Source organism: Stegodyphus dumicola, chromosome 4 (assembly GCF_044657685.1).
Source record: "Stegodyphus dumicola isolate Sdum_Otavi_A_Nest chromosome 4, ASM4465768v1".
Lineage (NCBI taxonomy): Eukaryota > Metazoa > Arthropoda > Arachnida > Araneae > Eresidae > Stegodyphus > Stegodyphus dumicola.
Window position 1 is genome coordinate 126,434,576 of NC_140771.1, and position 17,894 is coordinate 126,452,469.

The 17,894-nt window shown below is 37.3% G+C and overlaps 1 protein-coding gene across 1 annotated transcript in view; it reads left to right on the forward strand.

Moving 5' to 3' along the window:
* Positions 1-17,894, forward strand: part of LOC118182412 (phenoloxidase-activating factor 2-like) — a 53,517-nt gene that overhangs the window by 25,801 nt on the left and 9,822 nt on the right. Inside the window, exon 2 of the mRNA XM_085815404.1 lies at positions 905-1,124. Coding sequence (XP_085671530.1) covers positions 924-1,124 — 201 coding nt within the window. The 5' untranslated portion in view covers positions 905-923. The remainder of the gene's footprint in view (positions 1-904; positions 1,125-17,894) is intronic.

Genomic DNA, 17,894 nt, shown 5'->3' on the forward strand with positions numbered 1-17,894 from the left:
TATGTTAAAATTTTTAACAGGAGCAAATTTAAATAAATAACAGAGAGACCAACAGTGGTTATTAGTGGGAGATTTGTTAATTTAAATTAAACTATTCTCATTGAAAAACATTAATCTTATGCCTGAAAAACATAATTTATTAAATATTCCATGATCCCATTTTTTGTCTTTTGGCGTTCATTAAAATATCTTTCTGAGTGCAATATCTAAACTACTTTCTCAAAAGGCGATTTAGATTTCCATGTTGTCTTCATCAAAATATTTCTTCTTTGTTAATTATTCTAATTTCAATACTCAATATTTTTGCTTCTCTCCTCAAGCTTGATGTCTCTTGCTTCATTTTAACGTTGTTCATTATACTTGCACAACATTTTTGCATTTAATGAACAGTTGGCCAGCTGCGCTCCTTAAGACGCAATGACCTTTCTTCAGTCAAAATTAACTTCAAATAAAGTTTGAATGTTCCCGTTTATTTAAAAAATATTACTTCTATCGCATTTTATGTTGAATTCAATTGCTTGTTTTCTTTCGTTTCATAGGTAAATCTGCTTTACCATTGGTATCTTTTTCAAAAGCAAAATTACACTTTTCTTGCGCTTACCTGTAAGAAATTGACCCATTTAAAAATTTTACATGGACAGAAAGGTAAATGCTGTGTTCTAAGTTGTCTCATCTTATCTTTATTTTAATTCAATGTACTGATAAACGGAGAACTGCTCCCTGGCTCTTGTTTATTTTACAGAGGAGTGCCTGGGCGGTTAAAATTTACCGTTTCTTCATCAACAATTGTGAATTTGAATATTTATCTCCTAGAAATTAATCTTTTACATTATTCCTTGTTTGGCGATAAGATACAGAGTTTATTAAATTTATGTCAATTGATCCACTAAATATTTTCTTTCAGTTTCGCACATTTCGTAACGATGAGGAGCATTTTCTTGCTTCTTATAATCACTTTAGTCAGCTGCCAGGATGATTATGAACTAGACTATTCGGAGCCAGGCGTACCGACTGAAGACTGTGTGTGTGTACCCTTTTACCAGTGCGTGGATGGTGAAATAGTGGATGATGGTTCCAACATTATCGATCCTCGGAAGAAACCACAGACAGACGAACTAGCTTTGGTGAGTTCATTTCTTATCAATACAAAAATACCATTCTACAAAAACGTTATACAGTTATTAGGTTATTTTGAAGCAGGAAACAAAATTTTTGAAGCAGGAAACAAATGTGCAAGGCCCTCGCTGGGATTCGACCTCTCAAATACGCGCCGAGTGTATTATCGTTACACCGCGAAGGCATGCTGGAAAAGGAGGGAGAAAATACCTTTTATACTCCCCCTTTTTAAAAGGCAACTAGGGATTAAAGGCCTCGTTCGCGGAAATCCAGATAGGGATGAATTATTGTCCATCACCTTTTAGTTCGAGGGCCATTTGTAGAGTCATTAAGTTGTTTTGAAAGAAGAAACATGAAAAATGTTCAGTGCCATCGCCGGGAGACTCTAACTTGTCGATTACGTGCCGAGTGCGCTAGCGTTACACCACGAAGGCATGCTGGAAAGAGAGAGAAAATACTTTATAAAGCCTTCTCATGTTAGTAAAGCAAATTAAGTATACCTGTCTAGTGCGTTTTGCCGAGGAATGGATGGAAGTTAAAAAATGCATGGAAATACTTCTTTTGATTATTTAAAAACCACATTTAATGGTAAAGGAGAAAAAGATGTTAGTTTTCTTATAAACAGGCTATTTAGAAATGGATTAACCAGTAAGCTGAATAAGCACTTGCTTAGGGCATCAAGCAGAAGGGGAGGCACAAAAAGGTACATAGGGACTCAGGAAAAAGGGCATCACAAAAATTTCTCATTGCCAATTTTACCGTGGAATGTATGATGCAGCTAAATCAAGACAGAGAGAGAGAAAGAGAAAACGAAGAAAAATTGACTTGATTTTATGTACCAAAATCTTTTAAGCGCTTAGGGCGTATAACAGTCTTAACCCGGTCTGATGTTACTGTGAGGTATTAATCCATGGAGGCTATATCGAAAATAATGCAAAAGTAGACTAACTAAACGCTCCCGCGAGATGGCTTCATTCCAAGACTGTGCTCTACACATTTGAAATGTCATTCCAACATATGTTAACTGTGAACCGCTGTATGGGGTTGCAAATTTATGGGTGCAAGAGTATTGCTTTCAATATTGTGCCATATTGACTACAATTTTACCGTTCTGTGGAGTGCTGTGATGTCAGCTGGGATTTCTGCCGCTTAGGCATAAAAGTATAAAACAAGAATAAATTTGAGTTAAAATAACTCGCCGAATAATAATCATTGTAACTGTTGAAGCAACAATAAACAGCATAGAATTCATAAATTTGGAGGACAAGTTTCGAAGGTTTAAATATAGAACCTACTTCTTCAGCTGCAGGAGTGCAAATGACAAAAGAGAAGCCAGCGATAGGACAAGGCGACAGGAATGAGAGGAGGGAAGTCAAGCGATTGGCACCATTTAACGAAAAATGAAAACAACTACCAAATAATTTTTCTAAAAGCTGAGGGTAAAGAGGGATTGAAACTGAGTTCGTTAACTATAATTGAAAGAATTTTATGAATGTGAAACGTCCCTAGAAAACCTAATTGGCTAAAAATTTATTTTTTTTTTAATAATTTGGGCTGCAGATAAATGGAAAATGTCCTTTTCTGACCAACAGTATTGAGCAGTGGGGGCTTTATGTGTTCCTTTTTCTCCTAACACACGTCTCATGTTCCATTGCTCGAAATTTTAAGGCTTTCTTAATTTGGCCAGTCTAAATTAAACCACATTGGCAAAGATTTATGTTTATACCCCAGGAGTTCGTATCCGAAATGGGGTCCTTAAGTATGGAAGTGCGAATTTTATTGACAGAAGGAAAAAGACCGGAAAGTTGAATTTCTGTAGAATACGTGTAGTTTTATAGCTAATCGATGGAAAGAAAGGAATGGCAGTAGGATTCTTATAATCTTCTAAACTGAGAGGGAACTTTCTGATGGGTTGAGATGAGAATGTTTTAATCGTTTCATCAATAATATTATGTGAAAAGCCTCTGTTAATAGCAACTGCGCTTAAGTAATTTAGTTCTTGATCATCAGCCGATTTGAAAGAACAAAACTGAAGGGCACGGAAAACGAAGGAATAAAATGAAACTGACTTCTGTTTAGTCGAATGACATGAATTATATAATTTGAAGTATAGTGGAAGGCAAACAGATGAAGGTTTACGGTAAATAAGAGTACTGAAGTGGATATGTTGCGTATGCCCAAGATTTTGAAGAACGGAAGAGAACTGGATACTTAACTGTCGCAAGATGTACGTAAAGACCAAAATGCATTTAGATTTGTAGATACTGTATAAATAACATCAAAGAAAATTAATTTATGGTATTTACTTCAACGTATTTACTTTAAATATATAATAAAACTTAATTATTTTAATTAAAAACAAATACACTGACTAATAATAAGTATTTGGACACCTGTGATAGAAAAGAAAACTATTCAAAATCAATAGTTAGTAGAGCCTCCACAAAAGGTAATTACAGCGTGGACCCTCCGAGGCATACTTTCCACAAATCTTTGTATAACAGCTAGTGGTATTTTCTTCCACTCGGCTTGGAGAAGACATAGAAGTTCCTTCACCGATTTTGCACGGGTAGTGCACCCCTGAATTCGGCGATGCAACTCGTGCCAGAGGTTCTCGATAGGGTTCCGGTCTGGACTCTGGGCAGGCCAGTCCATTCAATGAACTCCATTGGCACCATACCAAGCCTTGGTTAACGTCCAAACATGACAACTGGCATTGCCGTCCTGAAAATAACAGGGGTCCAACCCGTAAAACTGCCACAACGTAGGAAGCACATTGTCATCCAAAATAGTGCAGTAGGCATCGGAGGTTAGCTTACCATGAATGGGGACCAAAGGTCCCAGCCTATACCAAAAGAAACACCCCCAGACCATAATTCCACCTCCACCGAACTTAACTGTTGACACAACGCATTCTGGCAGGAGACGTTCTCCAGGTAGACGCCAGACCCAGAACAAACATATTGTTATGTTGGCATAAATTTAGAAAAACCAGTTTTAACACACGGCCAGTTATTCCAAATAAAATATAATCCAAAATTTTATATTACAAACATTTATATTTATTGTAAAAACAAATTAGATTTTGTTTGCAAACGATCAACCGAAGATGATATTTTACACAACACGACAGTTTAAAATTCTCTCAAAAATATAAGTCTCAAAGATCTGACTATTTTTACCGCACAATAATTTATTTCATTTCTGCAACTGCCCTCTAAGTTACGATAAAGAAGGCAATGAATGATTAAAGAAGAAAATATAGTTTATTTCCTATTGCCGGGATTTTAATTCTTTCTTTTATAGAATAAACGTACAAATTAACTTACTTTTATTTTAGTTGCTACATTTTTTACACTCATATACAATAGTACGGTGGCACATGTAAATTTTATATTTGGAAATTTCAGAATTTTGGGAATGCCTATAGTTGCCCTTTTTACCTTTTCGCCTTATTTGATTCCATACTAAGCCTAAAAATGCTGCGTTCAAAAAGTTTCTAGCACAGCTTTCGGCGACTGCTGTTTATTCTGCTATTTTGAATGTTTGACTAGTTTTAAAATGCGATTTTCATACGAAGCTAACAGTATTCTAAAACAAGAATCATCAAATGTGCAGTATAAATACTCTAAAAATGCATTCCTATTTATATAACATTATTAATACCATCCACTTATTTAATTTCCCAGAAACTACTTTTGTTTATTTTTAATTAAAATTTAAAAAACAAATTTACATGAACAAATAACTTAAGCGAGTAATGTATTCTCTATTTTATTCTGCAACCATTTGACATCATTCAACCCATTTCATGATTTCACTTTAAAAGAAAGCTGTAATCTTGATTCTACAAAAACATTTTTCAAGCGATAATTAATAATTATGTGAAATGAAGGTTTCATTTGGCAAGACTTTTTCAGAGTACGAAACACAATCGCAGTTTGATGGTCCAAAGTCTGGAATATGGGGTGGATGCGGTAACATATCCCAAGTAAGTTCCAGCAGTTTCTGGCGAATGATTAGAGATCCATGTAGTTTGGAATTGTCATTGGTAGAACACAATACGATTATAATCCATAACTTTTGAATGTTTCTGTTGCAAAGTATCTTTTAATTTTGTTGTAATTGACAGTAAGCTTTGCAAGAGATAATTTCGTTCTTTGGTAATGTTATGTAGCGAATTTAAATTATTAATATGTGTTTTATATTATTATTATTCTAATATTTTTATTTGTATTCATGTGTATTTTAATCTGGAAAAAGAAGTATTCTTAGGCTCTTAAGGTGTTGTTTAACTTGTTGTTCTTGAATAGGATTTGTAACAAAGGCGAGAGACGGTTGCGAGGACACACATCTGGTTATGGCCTTTTCACTAACAATGTCGCCCTTTTAGCTCATGCGTGTGAAACGGAAGTTACTTTCCTGTCGCTTTGTAAGTTTGCAGTTTTATTACTTCAAGACAGTGGGGGTGGCTGGTAATTGGATTTTCGTAGAAGCTTAGTTTCACTTGTTAGTTGGGGGGTCTATTTCTTTTCTCACGTTATGAGTGCAGATGTTTTTCGGATTGCATTGTCAGATTTTCTGGTGTTTGATTCGTCATGGGTGTGTCATTTTCTCAATTTAGATAACTTAAAATTCCGGGATTGGTAAGATATAATTTTATGATTTTTTTGAAAGCCTATGAGCTCACAGAGGCGGAGAAACCGAGTTTTCCTGGGTGCTTGGACCAGGCTAGAATTCATTCTGATTCTGTTTTCTGATTCTGATTTTCAAGAAGAGTAAGAGGAGAAATAGCGGGGGCTTGACCCTTCGGGTCTTGCTTCTCGCGAGCCGCGTGAACAGCCGGCAGAGGGTATGATTTTTCTCTCGACTTTTAGCTGGCGAGAATTTGCGTTGGTTTAAGGCATAGAGCTCAGCAGAAGAATTTCGATTTCTCTTATCCCAAGAATTGTTCGGCAGATTCTCTTGGTGATTCTGACATCCTGATGCGGTATTCCTGTTTTTTTACCGGCTTTGACTTCCTACTTAGAGTTTGTTCCAAAGGTGCTCTACGCTTATGGTGAGTTTCGGGGTTTCCATAATGAAAGAGACTCGGGTAGGACACTTCTAAGGTGTGCGTTGCTATTTATTCTGCCCGTGCCAGCTGCGTCGATTTTTTTCATCATTCCATACTTTGGAATTCATTTATTGTAAGGACAGCTTCAATGGTGTTGCAACCAAGTCATCTTTAAAATTCGCAAGAACTGTCTGCCTCCATTAACGATGATTTTGTGAATAAAGGACAGCAGGAATAATGTGGTGCTCGAGTAAACTTTGGACGCTGGACGATCTGTTGAACTATCTAAAACTCCGTATTAATCCGTCGATGATGGCATTCTCGATCTCTTCGAATGGTCAACGCAATGAGTAGGACGATCTGTTGAACTATCAGCACTCCATATTAATCAGTCGTTGATGGCATAGGAGTTGAATGTATGAACTTCACCCTGTGAGTGAATTTTTTTTTCTGTCTTTTGTATTTAAATTGTAACCGAGTAATGATACTATATTAATATACGGTACAACCGCCTAAATTGTGAGTTATGTAATGTTAAAAAAAATTTAGTACACCTAACATGAGTATAAGATTTAAAATGATATATATGTTAATTTACATCTTAAGGTTAATTTGTAGGGGACTGATCAGTTTACCTAGTTATCATATGTTTGAATATTCTAGAAATTAATAAATGTGTTTGATATGTATTTTATGTTTCATTTGTTTAATTTAGTGTAGTTTCTGTGGTCTGTCATGTCCCTCCATTTGTTTGAGCCGGGGGAGGGCTTTTAAGAAACATGGAGTTTAATTGAATTTGGAGTTATTGATATTTCCTTTTACATAGGTTACTCACAACGCAAACCTTCCTAAAGTTAAATTGTACTACCACTATACGAATGTTTATAAGAATGTCGAAATGATATTTGAATATTATGAAATAGATTTTGAATGTGAATTATCTGATTTTGTTTTGTTTTTTTTTTTTTTTTTTTTTTTTTTGTTAATTTATCTGGCACCAGAGTGAGTCAGTTAAGTTTAAGTTATAATGGAATAAAGTATTTAAAATAGAAACATAATTTTTTTTCGATATAACAATTGTAATTTTAAATACTTTATTCCATTATAACTTAAACTTAACTGACTCACTGTGGTGCCAGATAAATTAACAAAAAAAAAAAAAAAAAAAAAAAAAAAAAATCAAAATCAGATAATTCACATTCAAAATCTATTTCATAATATTCAAATATCATTTCGACATTCTTATAAACATTCGTATAGTGGTAGTACAATTTAACTTTAGGAAGGTTTGCGTTGTGAGTAACCTATGTAAAAGGAAATATCAATAACTCCAAATTCAATTAAACTCCATGTTTCTTAAAAGCCCCCCGGCTCAAACAAATGGAGGGACATGACAGACCACAGAAACTACACTAAATTAAACAAATGAAACATAAAATACATATCAAACACATTTATTAATTTCTAGAATATTCAAACATATGATAACTAGGTAAACTGATCAGTCCCCTACAAATTAACCTTAAGATGTAAATTAACATATATATCATTTTAAATGTTATATTCATGTTAGGTGTACTAAATTTTTTTTAACTTTACATAACTGACAATTTAGGCGGTTGTACCGTATATTAATATAGTATCATTACTCGGTTACAATTTAAATACAAAAGACAGAAAAAAAATTCACTCACAGGGTGAAGGTCATACATTCAACTCCTATGCCATCATCGACTGATTAATATGGAGTGCTGATAGTTCAACAGATCGTCCTACTCATTGCGTTGACCATTCGAAGAGATCGAGAATGCCATCATCGAAGGATTAATACGGAATTTTAGAGAGTTCAACAAATCGTCCTACTCTTTTCGTTCACCATTCGAAGAGATCGAGAATGCCATCATCGACGGATTAATACGGAGTTTCAGATAGTTCAACAGATCGTCCAGCGTCCAAAGTTTACTCGAGCACCACATTATTCCTGCTGTCCTTTATTCACAAAATCATCGTTAATGGAGGCAGACAGTTCTTGCGAATTTTAAAGATGACTTGGTTGCAACACCATTGAAGCTGTCCTTACAATAAATAAATTCCAGAGCATGGAATGATGAAAAAAAAAATCGACGCAGCTGGAACAGGCAGAATAAACAGCAATGCACACCTTAGAAGGGTCCTACACGAGTCTTTCATTCTGGAAGCCCCGAAACTCACCATAAGCGTAGAGCACCTTTGGAACAAAATCTAATTAGGAAGTCAAAGCCGGTAAAAACAGGAATACCGCATCAGGATGTCAGGATCACCAAGAGAATCTGCCGAACAATTCTTGGGATAAGAGAAATCGAAATTCTTCTGCTGAGCTCTATGCCTTATGCCAACGCAAATTCTCGCCAGCTAAAAGCCGAGAGAAAAATCATACCCTCTGTCGGCTGTTCACGCGGATCGCGAAAAGCAAGACCCGAAGGGTCAAGCCCCCGCTTTTTCTCCTCTTACTCTTCTTGAAAATCAGAATCAGAATGAACTCTAGCCTGGTGCAAGCACCCAGGAAAACTCGGTTTCTCCGCCTCTGTGAGCTCATAGGCTTTCAAAAAAATCATAAAATTATATCTTACCAATCCCGGAATTTTAAGTTATCTAAATTGAGAAAATGACACACCCATGACGAATCAAACACCAGAAAATCTGACAATGCAATCCGAAAAACATCTGCACTCATAACGTGAGAAAAGAAATAGACCCCCCAACTAACAAGTGAAACTAAGCTTCTACGAAAATCCAATTACCAGCCACCCCCACTGTCTTGAAGTAATAAAACTGCAAACTTACAAAGCGACAGGAAAGTAACTTCCGTTTCACACGCATGAGCTAAAAGGGCGACATTGTTAGTGAAAAGGCCATAACCAGATGTGTGTCCTCGCAACCGTCTCTCGCCTTTGTTACAAATCCTATTCAAGAACAACAAGTTAAACAACACCTTAAGAGCCTAAGAATACTTCTTTTTCCAGATTAAAATACACATGAATACAAATAAAAATATTAGAATAATAATAATATAAAACACATATTAATAATTTAAATTCGCTACATAACATATTCGGCTGGTAATTGGATTTTCGTAGAAGCTTAGTTTCACTTGTTAGTTGGGGGATCTATTTCTTTTCTCACGTTATGAGTGCAGATGTTTTTCGGATTGCATTGTCAGATTTTCTGGTGTTTGATTCGTCATGGGTGTGTCATTTTCTCAATTTAGATAACTTAAAATTCCGGGATTGGTAAGATATAATTTTATGATTTTTTTGAAAGCCTATGAGCTCACAGAGGCGGAGAAACCGAGTTTTCCTGGGTGCTTGCACCAGGATAGAATTCATTCTGATTCTGATTTTCAAGAAGAGTAAGAGGAGAAATAGCGGGGGCTTGACCCTTCGGGTCTTGCTTTTCGCGATCCGCGTGAACAGCCGACAGAGGGTATGATTTTTCTCTCGGCTTTTAGCTGGCGAGAATTTGCGTTGGCATAAGGCATAGAGCTCAGCAGAAGAATTTCGATTTCTCTTATCCCAAGAATTGTTCGGCAGATTCTCTTGGTGATCCTGACATCCTGATGCGGTATTTCTGTTTTTACCGGCTTTGACTTCCTAATTAGATTTTGTTTCAAAGGTGCTCTACGCTTATGGTGAGTTTCGGGGCTTCCAGAATGAAAGAGACTCGTGTAGGACCCTTCTAAGGTGTGCATTGCAGTTTATTCTGGCTGTTCCAGCTGCGTCGATTTTTTTTTCATCATTCCATGCTCTGGAATTTATTTATTGTAAGGACAGCTTCAATGGTGTTGCAACCAAGTCATCTTTAAAATTCGCAAGAACTGTCTGCCTCCATTAACGATGATTTTGTGAATAAAGGACAGCAGGAATAATGTGGTGCTCGAGTAAACTTTGGACGCTGGACGATCTGTTGAACTATCTGAAACTCCGTATTAATCCGTCGATGATGGCATTCTCGATCTCTTCGAATGGTGAACGAAAAGAGTAGGACGATTTGTTGAACTCTCTAAAACTCCGTATTAATCCTTCGATGATGGCATTCTCGATCTCTTCGAATGGTCAACGCAATGAGTAGGACGATCTGTTGAACTATCAGCACTCCATATTAATCAGTCGATGATGGCATAGGAGTTGAATGTATGACCTTCACCCTGTGAGTGAATTTTTTTTCTGTCTTTTGTATTTAAATTGTAACCGAGTAATGATACTATATTAATATACCGTACAACCGCCTAAATTGTGAGTTATGTAATGTTAAAAAAAATTTAGTACACCTAACATGAGTATAACATTTAAAATGATATATATGTTAATTTACATCTTAAGGTTAATTTGTAGGGGACTGATCAGTTTACCTAGTTATCATATGTTTGAATATTCTAGAAATTAATAAATGTGTTTGATATGTATTTTATGTTTCATTTGTTTAATTTAGTGTAGTTTCTGTGGTCTGTCATGTCCCTCCATTTGTTTGAGCCGGGGGGCTTTTAAGAAACATGGAGTTTAATTGAATTTGGAGTTATTGATATTTCCTTTTACATAGGTTACTCACAACGCAAACCTTCCTAAAGTTAAATTGTACTACCACTATACGAATGTTTATAAGAATGTCGAAATGATATTTGAATATTATGAAATAGATTTTGAATGTGAATTATCTGATTTTGATTTTTTTTTTTTTTTTTTTTTTTTTTTTTGTTAATTTATCTGGCACCACAGTGAGTCAGTTAAGTTTAAGTTATAATGGAATAAAGTATTTAAAATTACAAACATAATTTTTTTCAATATAACAGTAAAAGTTCAAAATAAACAATGCTTTTATAATCCAGCCAAACTAAGAAACATGGCCTTCTTTTGATAAATATTAGTTTTTGATATTTTTCACCACTAGCTATCAAGCGTTTCATGGTTCATTTTAATTACATTTCAAAAGCAAACACATATTCTGATACATTGTGTTAAATAAGTTCATAAGAAATTCAAACATCAATCTTTCTTTTCAGTGCTTTTAAATTGTGATCATCAATTTCACTTGGTCTACCAGAATTTGATATATTTTGAGCTGAAAGTCAGTAAAACGAAATTTTTCGGAACCACTTCTGGTATTCGGGTTCTGTTAGTGCAGCATCATGCACAGCAGAAATCTGTTTGCGTGTATCTGCAGCTTCACGCCTTTCTGAAAATTAAATTAAAAATAAACTGCTATTGCAGTTACCTTGTAGGAAAGCCGACCTAATTTCCGGACAACTCCAATAAATAATAAGCTGGTTTTACATAAAATGAGGCAAATACTACTTATACTTGGAGGAAATACGCTCAAGAAGATAAATATGCTGAAGTAAACCTGATCAAAAACGTTTTATTTTGCCAGCTTATATACACTGCTCAAAACAATTAAACGATATTGCGCTTTTAGGTGGATCTTGTGTCTGGAAAACTTTTTAGCTGATTGATACATGGTCGACAGACGTAGTAGGTTATATGAAAATAAATTACACATGTTTGGCAGAAAAAAATGCATTTTATTGCGCATTTGTGTGCAAAAGGAAAAAAACACAATTTGTGCATATGAGAAAAAAAATAAGAAAAGGTGTTTTCTTGAAAGGAAATCATTTTCAGTAGGGGGTATGGTTTCCACGGACGGCCAGCAACGTTGAACACCTTTGAAGCATGGAGTCAATGAGGCTATTAATCACAAGTTGGGGTATTCTGTCCCACTCTTCCAGAAGAGCTCTTTCCAGTTCTTGGAAGAGTTTGTGGGGGTGGTTGGCGGCCAGCAACTCGTCTTCCTAGAGCGTCCCAAACGTGCTCTATTGGATGGAGAACACTTTGGCCATTCCATTCGTACGATTCCTTCCTCGAAAAGGAAATCCTCCACCAGGTTAGCAAGATGTGGCCTGCAGTTATCGTCCATTAAAATGAAGTCATCTCCGATTGCTGCTGCGTAAGGGACTACAATAGGTCTGAGGATTTCATCCCTATATCGGCGACCAGTCAGAGGTCCATCTCGAATGATGTAGAGGTCTGTGCGCCCGTCAATGGAGATGCCACCATACACCAACACTCCCGACCGCCAAATCTGACACTTTCGTGCACGAACGCAGGATTATTCCTACTGCCACGGTTCCTCCAGATGAAAATACGCCTATTATCGGGATGAACAGAAAAACAGGACTCAAGAACATTGCTCCATTAATTTCTCCTCCAGTTCACATGCTCTGTTGCCCACTCTCTGCGGTCGCGACGATGCCTTGATGTTAGAGTAACACATACTATCGGTCGGCGAGCATACAGACCTACACCATGGAGCCGGTTTCGGACAGTCTGAGTTGAAACCGTGGTGCCAGTAGCCGAGTTAAGGTGTTGTTGAAGAAGAGTAGTATTTATATTTCGGTGTCTCCGAGCCGTTAACACTAAATAACGATCTTCATTGGGCGTTGTTGTCCGTCTATGACCTTGCCCTGGTATTCGGCCTGCACTTCCAGTTTCCAAAACACGGTTCCAGATCCTGGAAATCACACTTTGTGATACTCTAATGGCTTGCGCTACTTCGGCTTGAGTTTGGCCCTCTTCTAACTTACCAACAACTCTCCAAGCTTCTGAATCGGTTAAATGACTTCGCTGAGACATCGTGTAGGGTTTATATTTATTTTAACTAACATTTATTTTAAGTTTAAACTATCTTTCCTGTCAAGCCTTACTTTCCCGTGGATTTGCCAATGCTAGAGTATGTAAATTTTAGTAGAACGCGCAAGGATTCAAATTGTCAGCGGAAGTAATCTGAGTTAAATAGAAGGGAAACGAGTTCGAAAGTGTGCTTTCTTGCTTCACGAGCGTGGATGTGGCTAGTTAGAAAATGAAGAACCACGCGTTTCGACCTGTTTGCTTGCCTCAGTAGATAGTTAAATCTTTCAACGTAATATTCAGAAGTTTGCTAAATTATCAGCGGTATCTTAGAATGCGGTTACGTTAGTTACGTTTTAGAGAGCCTCGTAGGTAGTCACTTGTTATTATTCATTTTTTAGTTTCTTATTTTTATTTTACCGCCGGGTCGGCGTAGTTTGTGAGCGTCAAGAGCACGCATCTGTAATTTCTAAAGTTGAATAAAAAGGGATTTAAACCCTTCTCAGGATTTTGTATACTTTCCAGTTCATAGCAGTCACCACTATTGTTGCGTGCAGGTTGGAAGCGCGCAACATTACATTGGCGCCCGAACACTTCTCGAACAGAAATGGCCGAAAATTGGATGGAAGCTGCTGGACAACAACAAGAAATGGCAAGCCAATTGGAAGGATTTGAATACCTGGTCCAGACGATGAGAGCGTCAATCAAGCCAAACGTCAATTTCGATGGAAAATATTCGGAGGCGATATTTCTAGAAGGCCTTGAAAATCACTTCCAGGTCTACCCTGTGCCTGAAAGACAAAACGTTGCCATCGCCACATCTGCACTAAGAGGACAGCCGCGCTATGGTGGAAGAATATAGGCAATTTTTTATTAGGGGAATACGGAGGCCAGACATATACATTTGAAAATTTCAAAAAATCGTTATAAAGACCTTCCCCATAGTGAAAGATCGAGCAAGGCTAGAAACCGAACTATATAGTTTTTATCAACGGGATATAGAAGAGTTGACGGACTTTATTCTGCTAACAATTAAGCTGACGGATATGCTGTATGGGAAGAAACCCGACGCGGAGATTATTGAAATAATCTTACCAAGATTGCTACCTGCTGCTCAAGATTACTTCGAAATGAGAAACCCAAGCACATTGCAGGAGCTCTTCGAATTGGCGGACAAGTTCCAAAATCGCAGAATAGCGGAAAAAGCTGGAGGGGCATCGTATTCTCAAAGTATCCAAAGGCAATCTTCAAATGAGCAGACAGAAATGCAAACCGCTCTTATGGGGGAAAGAGCTATCAAGCTAACTCATCGAAGCTCAAAGGTCAAGGCCCAGAAAGGAAATTTGAAAACAACCGTCCGCGTACCCAGAAGGCAGAAGTTGAAAGGAAAGCTTTAAACGAATAGAGGCACCTGTGAAAGCGAGGGTCCAGACCCCGGAAGTTTTGAAAAATCCCTCAAGAGGACACTTAAATACGGTCATCGTAAAGAGTTCACAGTTACCAATTATACAAGTCCTGGTTGGCGATGTACCACTAGAAGCCCTCATCGATACAGGAGCACAAGGTAATTTTATGAGTGATATTTTTTTAAGAACTTTAATACGTTACGATTATTTAAAAATAAAAACACAGAAATCATAGCAGCGCAAGGACAAACTTGTCAATGTATCGGAAAACTATCTTTAAAGATACAGACACACCAGGCCAGGGACCTCCGTCCGGGGCCTCATTATACGGGACCCACTCAGAGTTGAAAATCCAACGCCCGTGGGACCTCGTTCTCGCGGGCGCAACCCCCGCAGTCCCCGTCCGGCTTTTACGAAGCATTGGGCAAAACTTAAACGTTGCTAATAAAATACGGTGTCACCTTGCCTCGGGGCACCACTCCATCGGCAAAACCACATTGTAAAAGGTGCTCTGTCCGCTTTGTCAGTCCCCGCCACGAGAACTGAATGGTGTCAAACCCCCGGAAACTTAGTCGACAAATGTACTATATAGCTCCACCACAGCCGAAGGAACAGACACGACAGTACCCTGCCAAGCCTGAACCAACCTGAGTACAATACTCGGGCTCTAGTCCTGTGAAGTCAAATTATATTCCCCTGTGGTTGAGACTGCCTAGGTACAGATCCTAACCAGTACTTCCCAGGCATTCGCCTGAGTCAACACCCCGGGGGGGTCTTTAAAGATACAGGTTCAAAACGAAAGCCTTAAAGTATTAATTTTTGTAGTAAAAAATTTGCAAAGTCCACTTATTTTAGGTATGGAGTTTTTAAAAGCCTCGAAGGCCAAACTGAATTTTCAGGAAAGTTCTATCGTGCTGGAGATGGATCGGAGGGTGGTGGAACCAGTGGAACAACCGCAAGTCGACCTTAGCCATCTGAATGACCATGAAAGTCAAGCCATCCAGCAAGTATTGAGTACTTTTTCAAACTTGTTTTCAGAACGGCCTGGTAGTTGTCAAATAGTAGCATGAGATACAGTTAACTGCCGACAAACCCTGTAGGACTAAACCTTATCACTATGATAAACAGAAAGAGCAAATCATAGAACATATTCAGGAAATGTTAAAGAACCAAATAATAACGCCCATAAATAGTGAGTACGCGAGTCAAGTCGTACTATGTAGGAAAAAGAACGAGTTTTCTCCTTCGGATAAAAGGGCTTGGAGGTTTGCTATCGATTACAGAAAACTTAATAGTGTTACTAAATTCCCAGTTTACCTTTTCGCGGTTATAGAGGAAATTATTAGAAAGAATAAATCTACAAGATACATGACTACGTTGGACTTAACGTCTGCCTACTATCAAGTAGGTATGAGACCCGAAGACATACATAAAACCGCGTTTATAACCAAATCGGGCACTTATGCCTTTTTGCGCATGCCCTTTGGGTTGCATGGGGCCCCGTCAACATTCCAGAGAGCTATGGACATTGTTCTAAAGCCTGTCCTAGGAAAATCGACTTTAATCTATCTAGATGATGTAATTATAACGAGTAGTACGTTGGAACAACATATTAAAGATCTAGAAGAAGTTTTTAAATTATTAAAAGAGGCCGATCTTACAATTAACGCCTCAAAATGCAAGTTCGCAACTAAAGAACTTAAATATCTGGGTTATAAAATTTCGCAAAAGGGTATAGAAACTCAAGATTCAAAAATAAAAGCAATCAAGTATTTCCCACCTCCCAACACCGCCAAGAAACTTTCTTCTTTTCTTGGGCTATGTTCTTATTATCGGTCATTCATAAAAGATTTTGCTAATATTGATGAACCCTTGTTAGTAATTAAAAGAAAGAAAAGTAAATTCACGTGGACAGCAGAAGCAAATACCGCATTTGAAAGGTTAAAAGAAGCGCTCATCAATGCCCCTGTTTTGAAATTCCCGGAGAGGGACGAAAACATGAAAATTGCAGGAGATGCGTCGGATTATGCTGTGGGGGCTTTTCTCATGCAAAATGGCCATCGTTTGTCATTTTTTAGTAAAACGTTGAACCCTACACAAAGGAATTATACAGCTACAGAGAGAGAAACATTAGCCGTATTAATGGCTGTACACAAATTTCGAGTTTATTTCGGCAAAGCAGTAACAGTCTTTTCGGATCATGCGGCTGTTCGTAGACTTTACTCGGGGAAAAACCTAACGCCCAGGTTAATAAGATGGGCTTTAAAAGTTCAAGAATATAATCTCATAATTAAATATAAACCGGGTAAGGAAAACAATGTAGCTGACGCACTTTCTGGTATAAAACTGGACGAAGAAGGAAATGAACTCAAATGCGCTGTGTTGACTTCAAAAATTTTAGATTCTAGAGAAATTATTATTGCTGAATTGAAAGCTGATCCTGAATTTGGAAGTATCTATGCGTATTTGAAAGACCCCGAAAGCTTTGAGCACACAGATATCGATGCGATAAGAAATAGAGCAGAAAACTATGAAATAATAGATAATTTATTCTTTTATACGAAAACAACAAACGAAAATCTCGAGTTCAAACCAGTCATCCCAGCCTTGCTTCGATTAAGCATTTTGAGGGAATTACACGACGCGAAAACAGCGGGTCATTTAGGGGTCAGAAAGACTTTAAAAAGGGTACGCGAGGCGGTATATTTCTCGCAATTATACAAAATAGTAACAGCGTATGTCAGGTCCAAGCAATCAATGTCAGTTAATAAATGATATTAATTACAGCCCGGCCGGGTACTCAAATAGCATTCGCGCTACATTTCCGAATGAAATTTTAGGCATAGATCTTCTTGGTCCTTTCCCCCAGAGTGAGTTAAATAAAAATCGTTTTCTTTTAGTAATTGTAGATCATTTTTCGAAATGGACAGAAATTGTTCCAATTAAACGCGCGTCAGCCAAAACACTCGCAGATGCATTCTTACACAGATACATTTTAAAATACGGTGCACCGATAAAAGTCATTAGCGATAACGGTAAACAATTCGTTAGCCAAATATTTGAAAATATTTGCACTGGACTTGGCATACGCCATATCAAAATAGTTCCGTATAAACCACAGGCAAACGTAGCAGAAAAGTTAATAAAAACATTGTAAAAATAATTCGCAGTTACGTTAGTTATGTTAGCACATATCACAAGCGCTGAGATGGCTACAGAAATGAGTTAGCTTTTGCTTTAAGAATAGCAAATCACGATACTACGGGAAAAACTCCAGCAGAATTATTTTTAGGACGGACGTTAATTATGCCATTAGATAAATTATTCTTTGTGCAACAAAGAGAGCAAGAATTTAAACAAAAAGATGTGCAAACACTCATTGATCAGGCGGTTAAAAGCTCGGATACGGCAAGAAATAGACAAAAATTATACTATGATAGAAAACGCCGTGAAGCAGATTTTAAAGTTGGGGATATAGTGTTGAAGCGGAAATTTTCTTTATCAAGTGCCCCAGACAATTTTACTGCAAAGTTAGCTCCAAAATTTGAAGGCCCCTATGTAATTCAGGAAATCAATGGAGTCGTATTGTACCTTAAGAACGAGAGAGGGTAAATCTGTAAAGCAAGTCCCGACTAGGTGAAAAAATATTATAATCAAAAT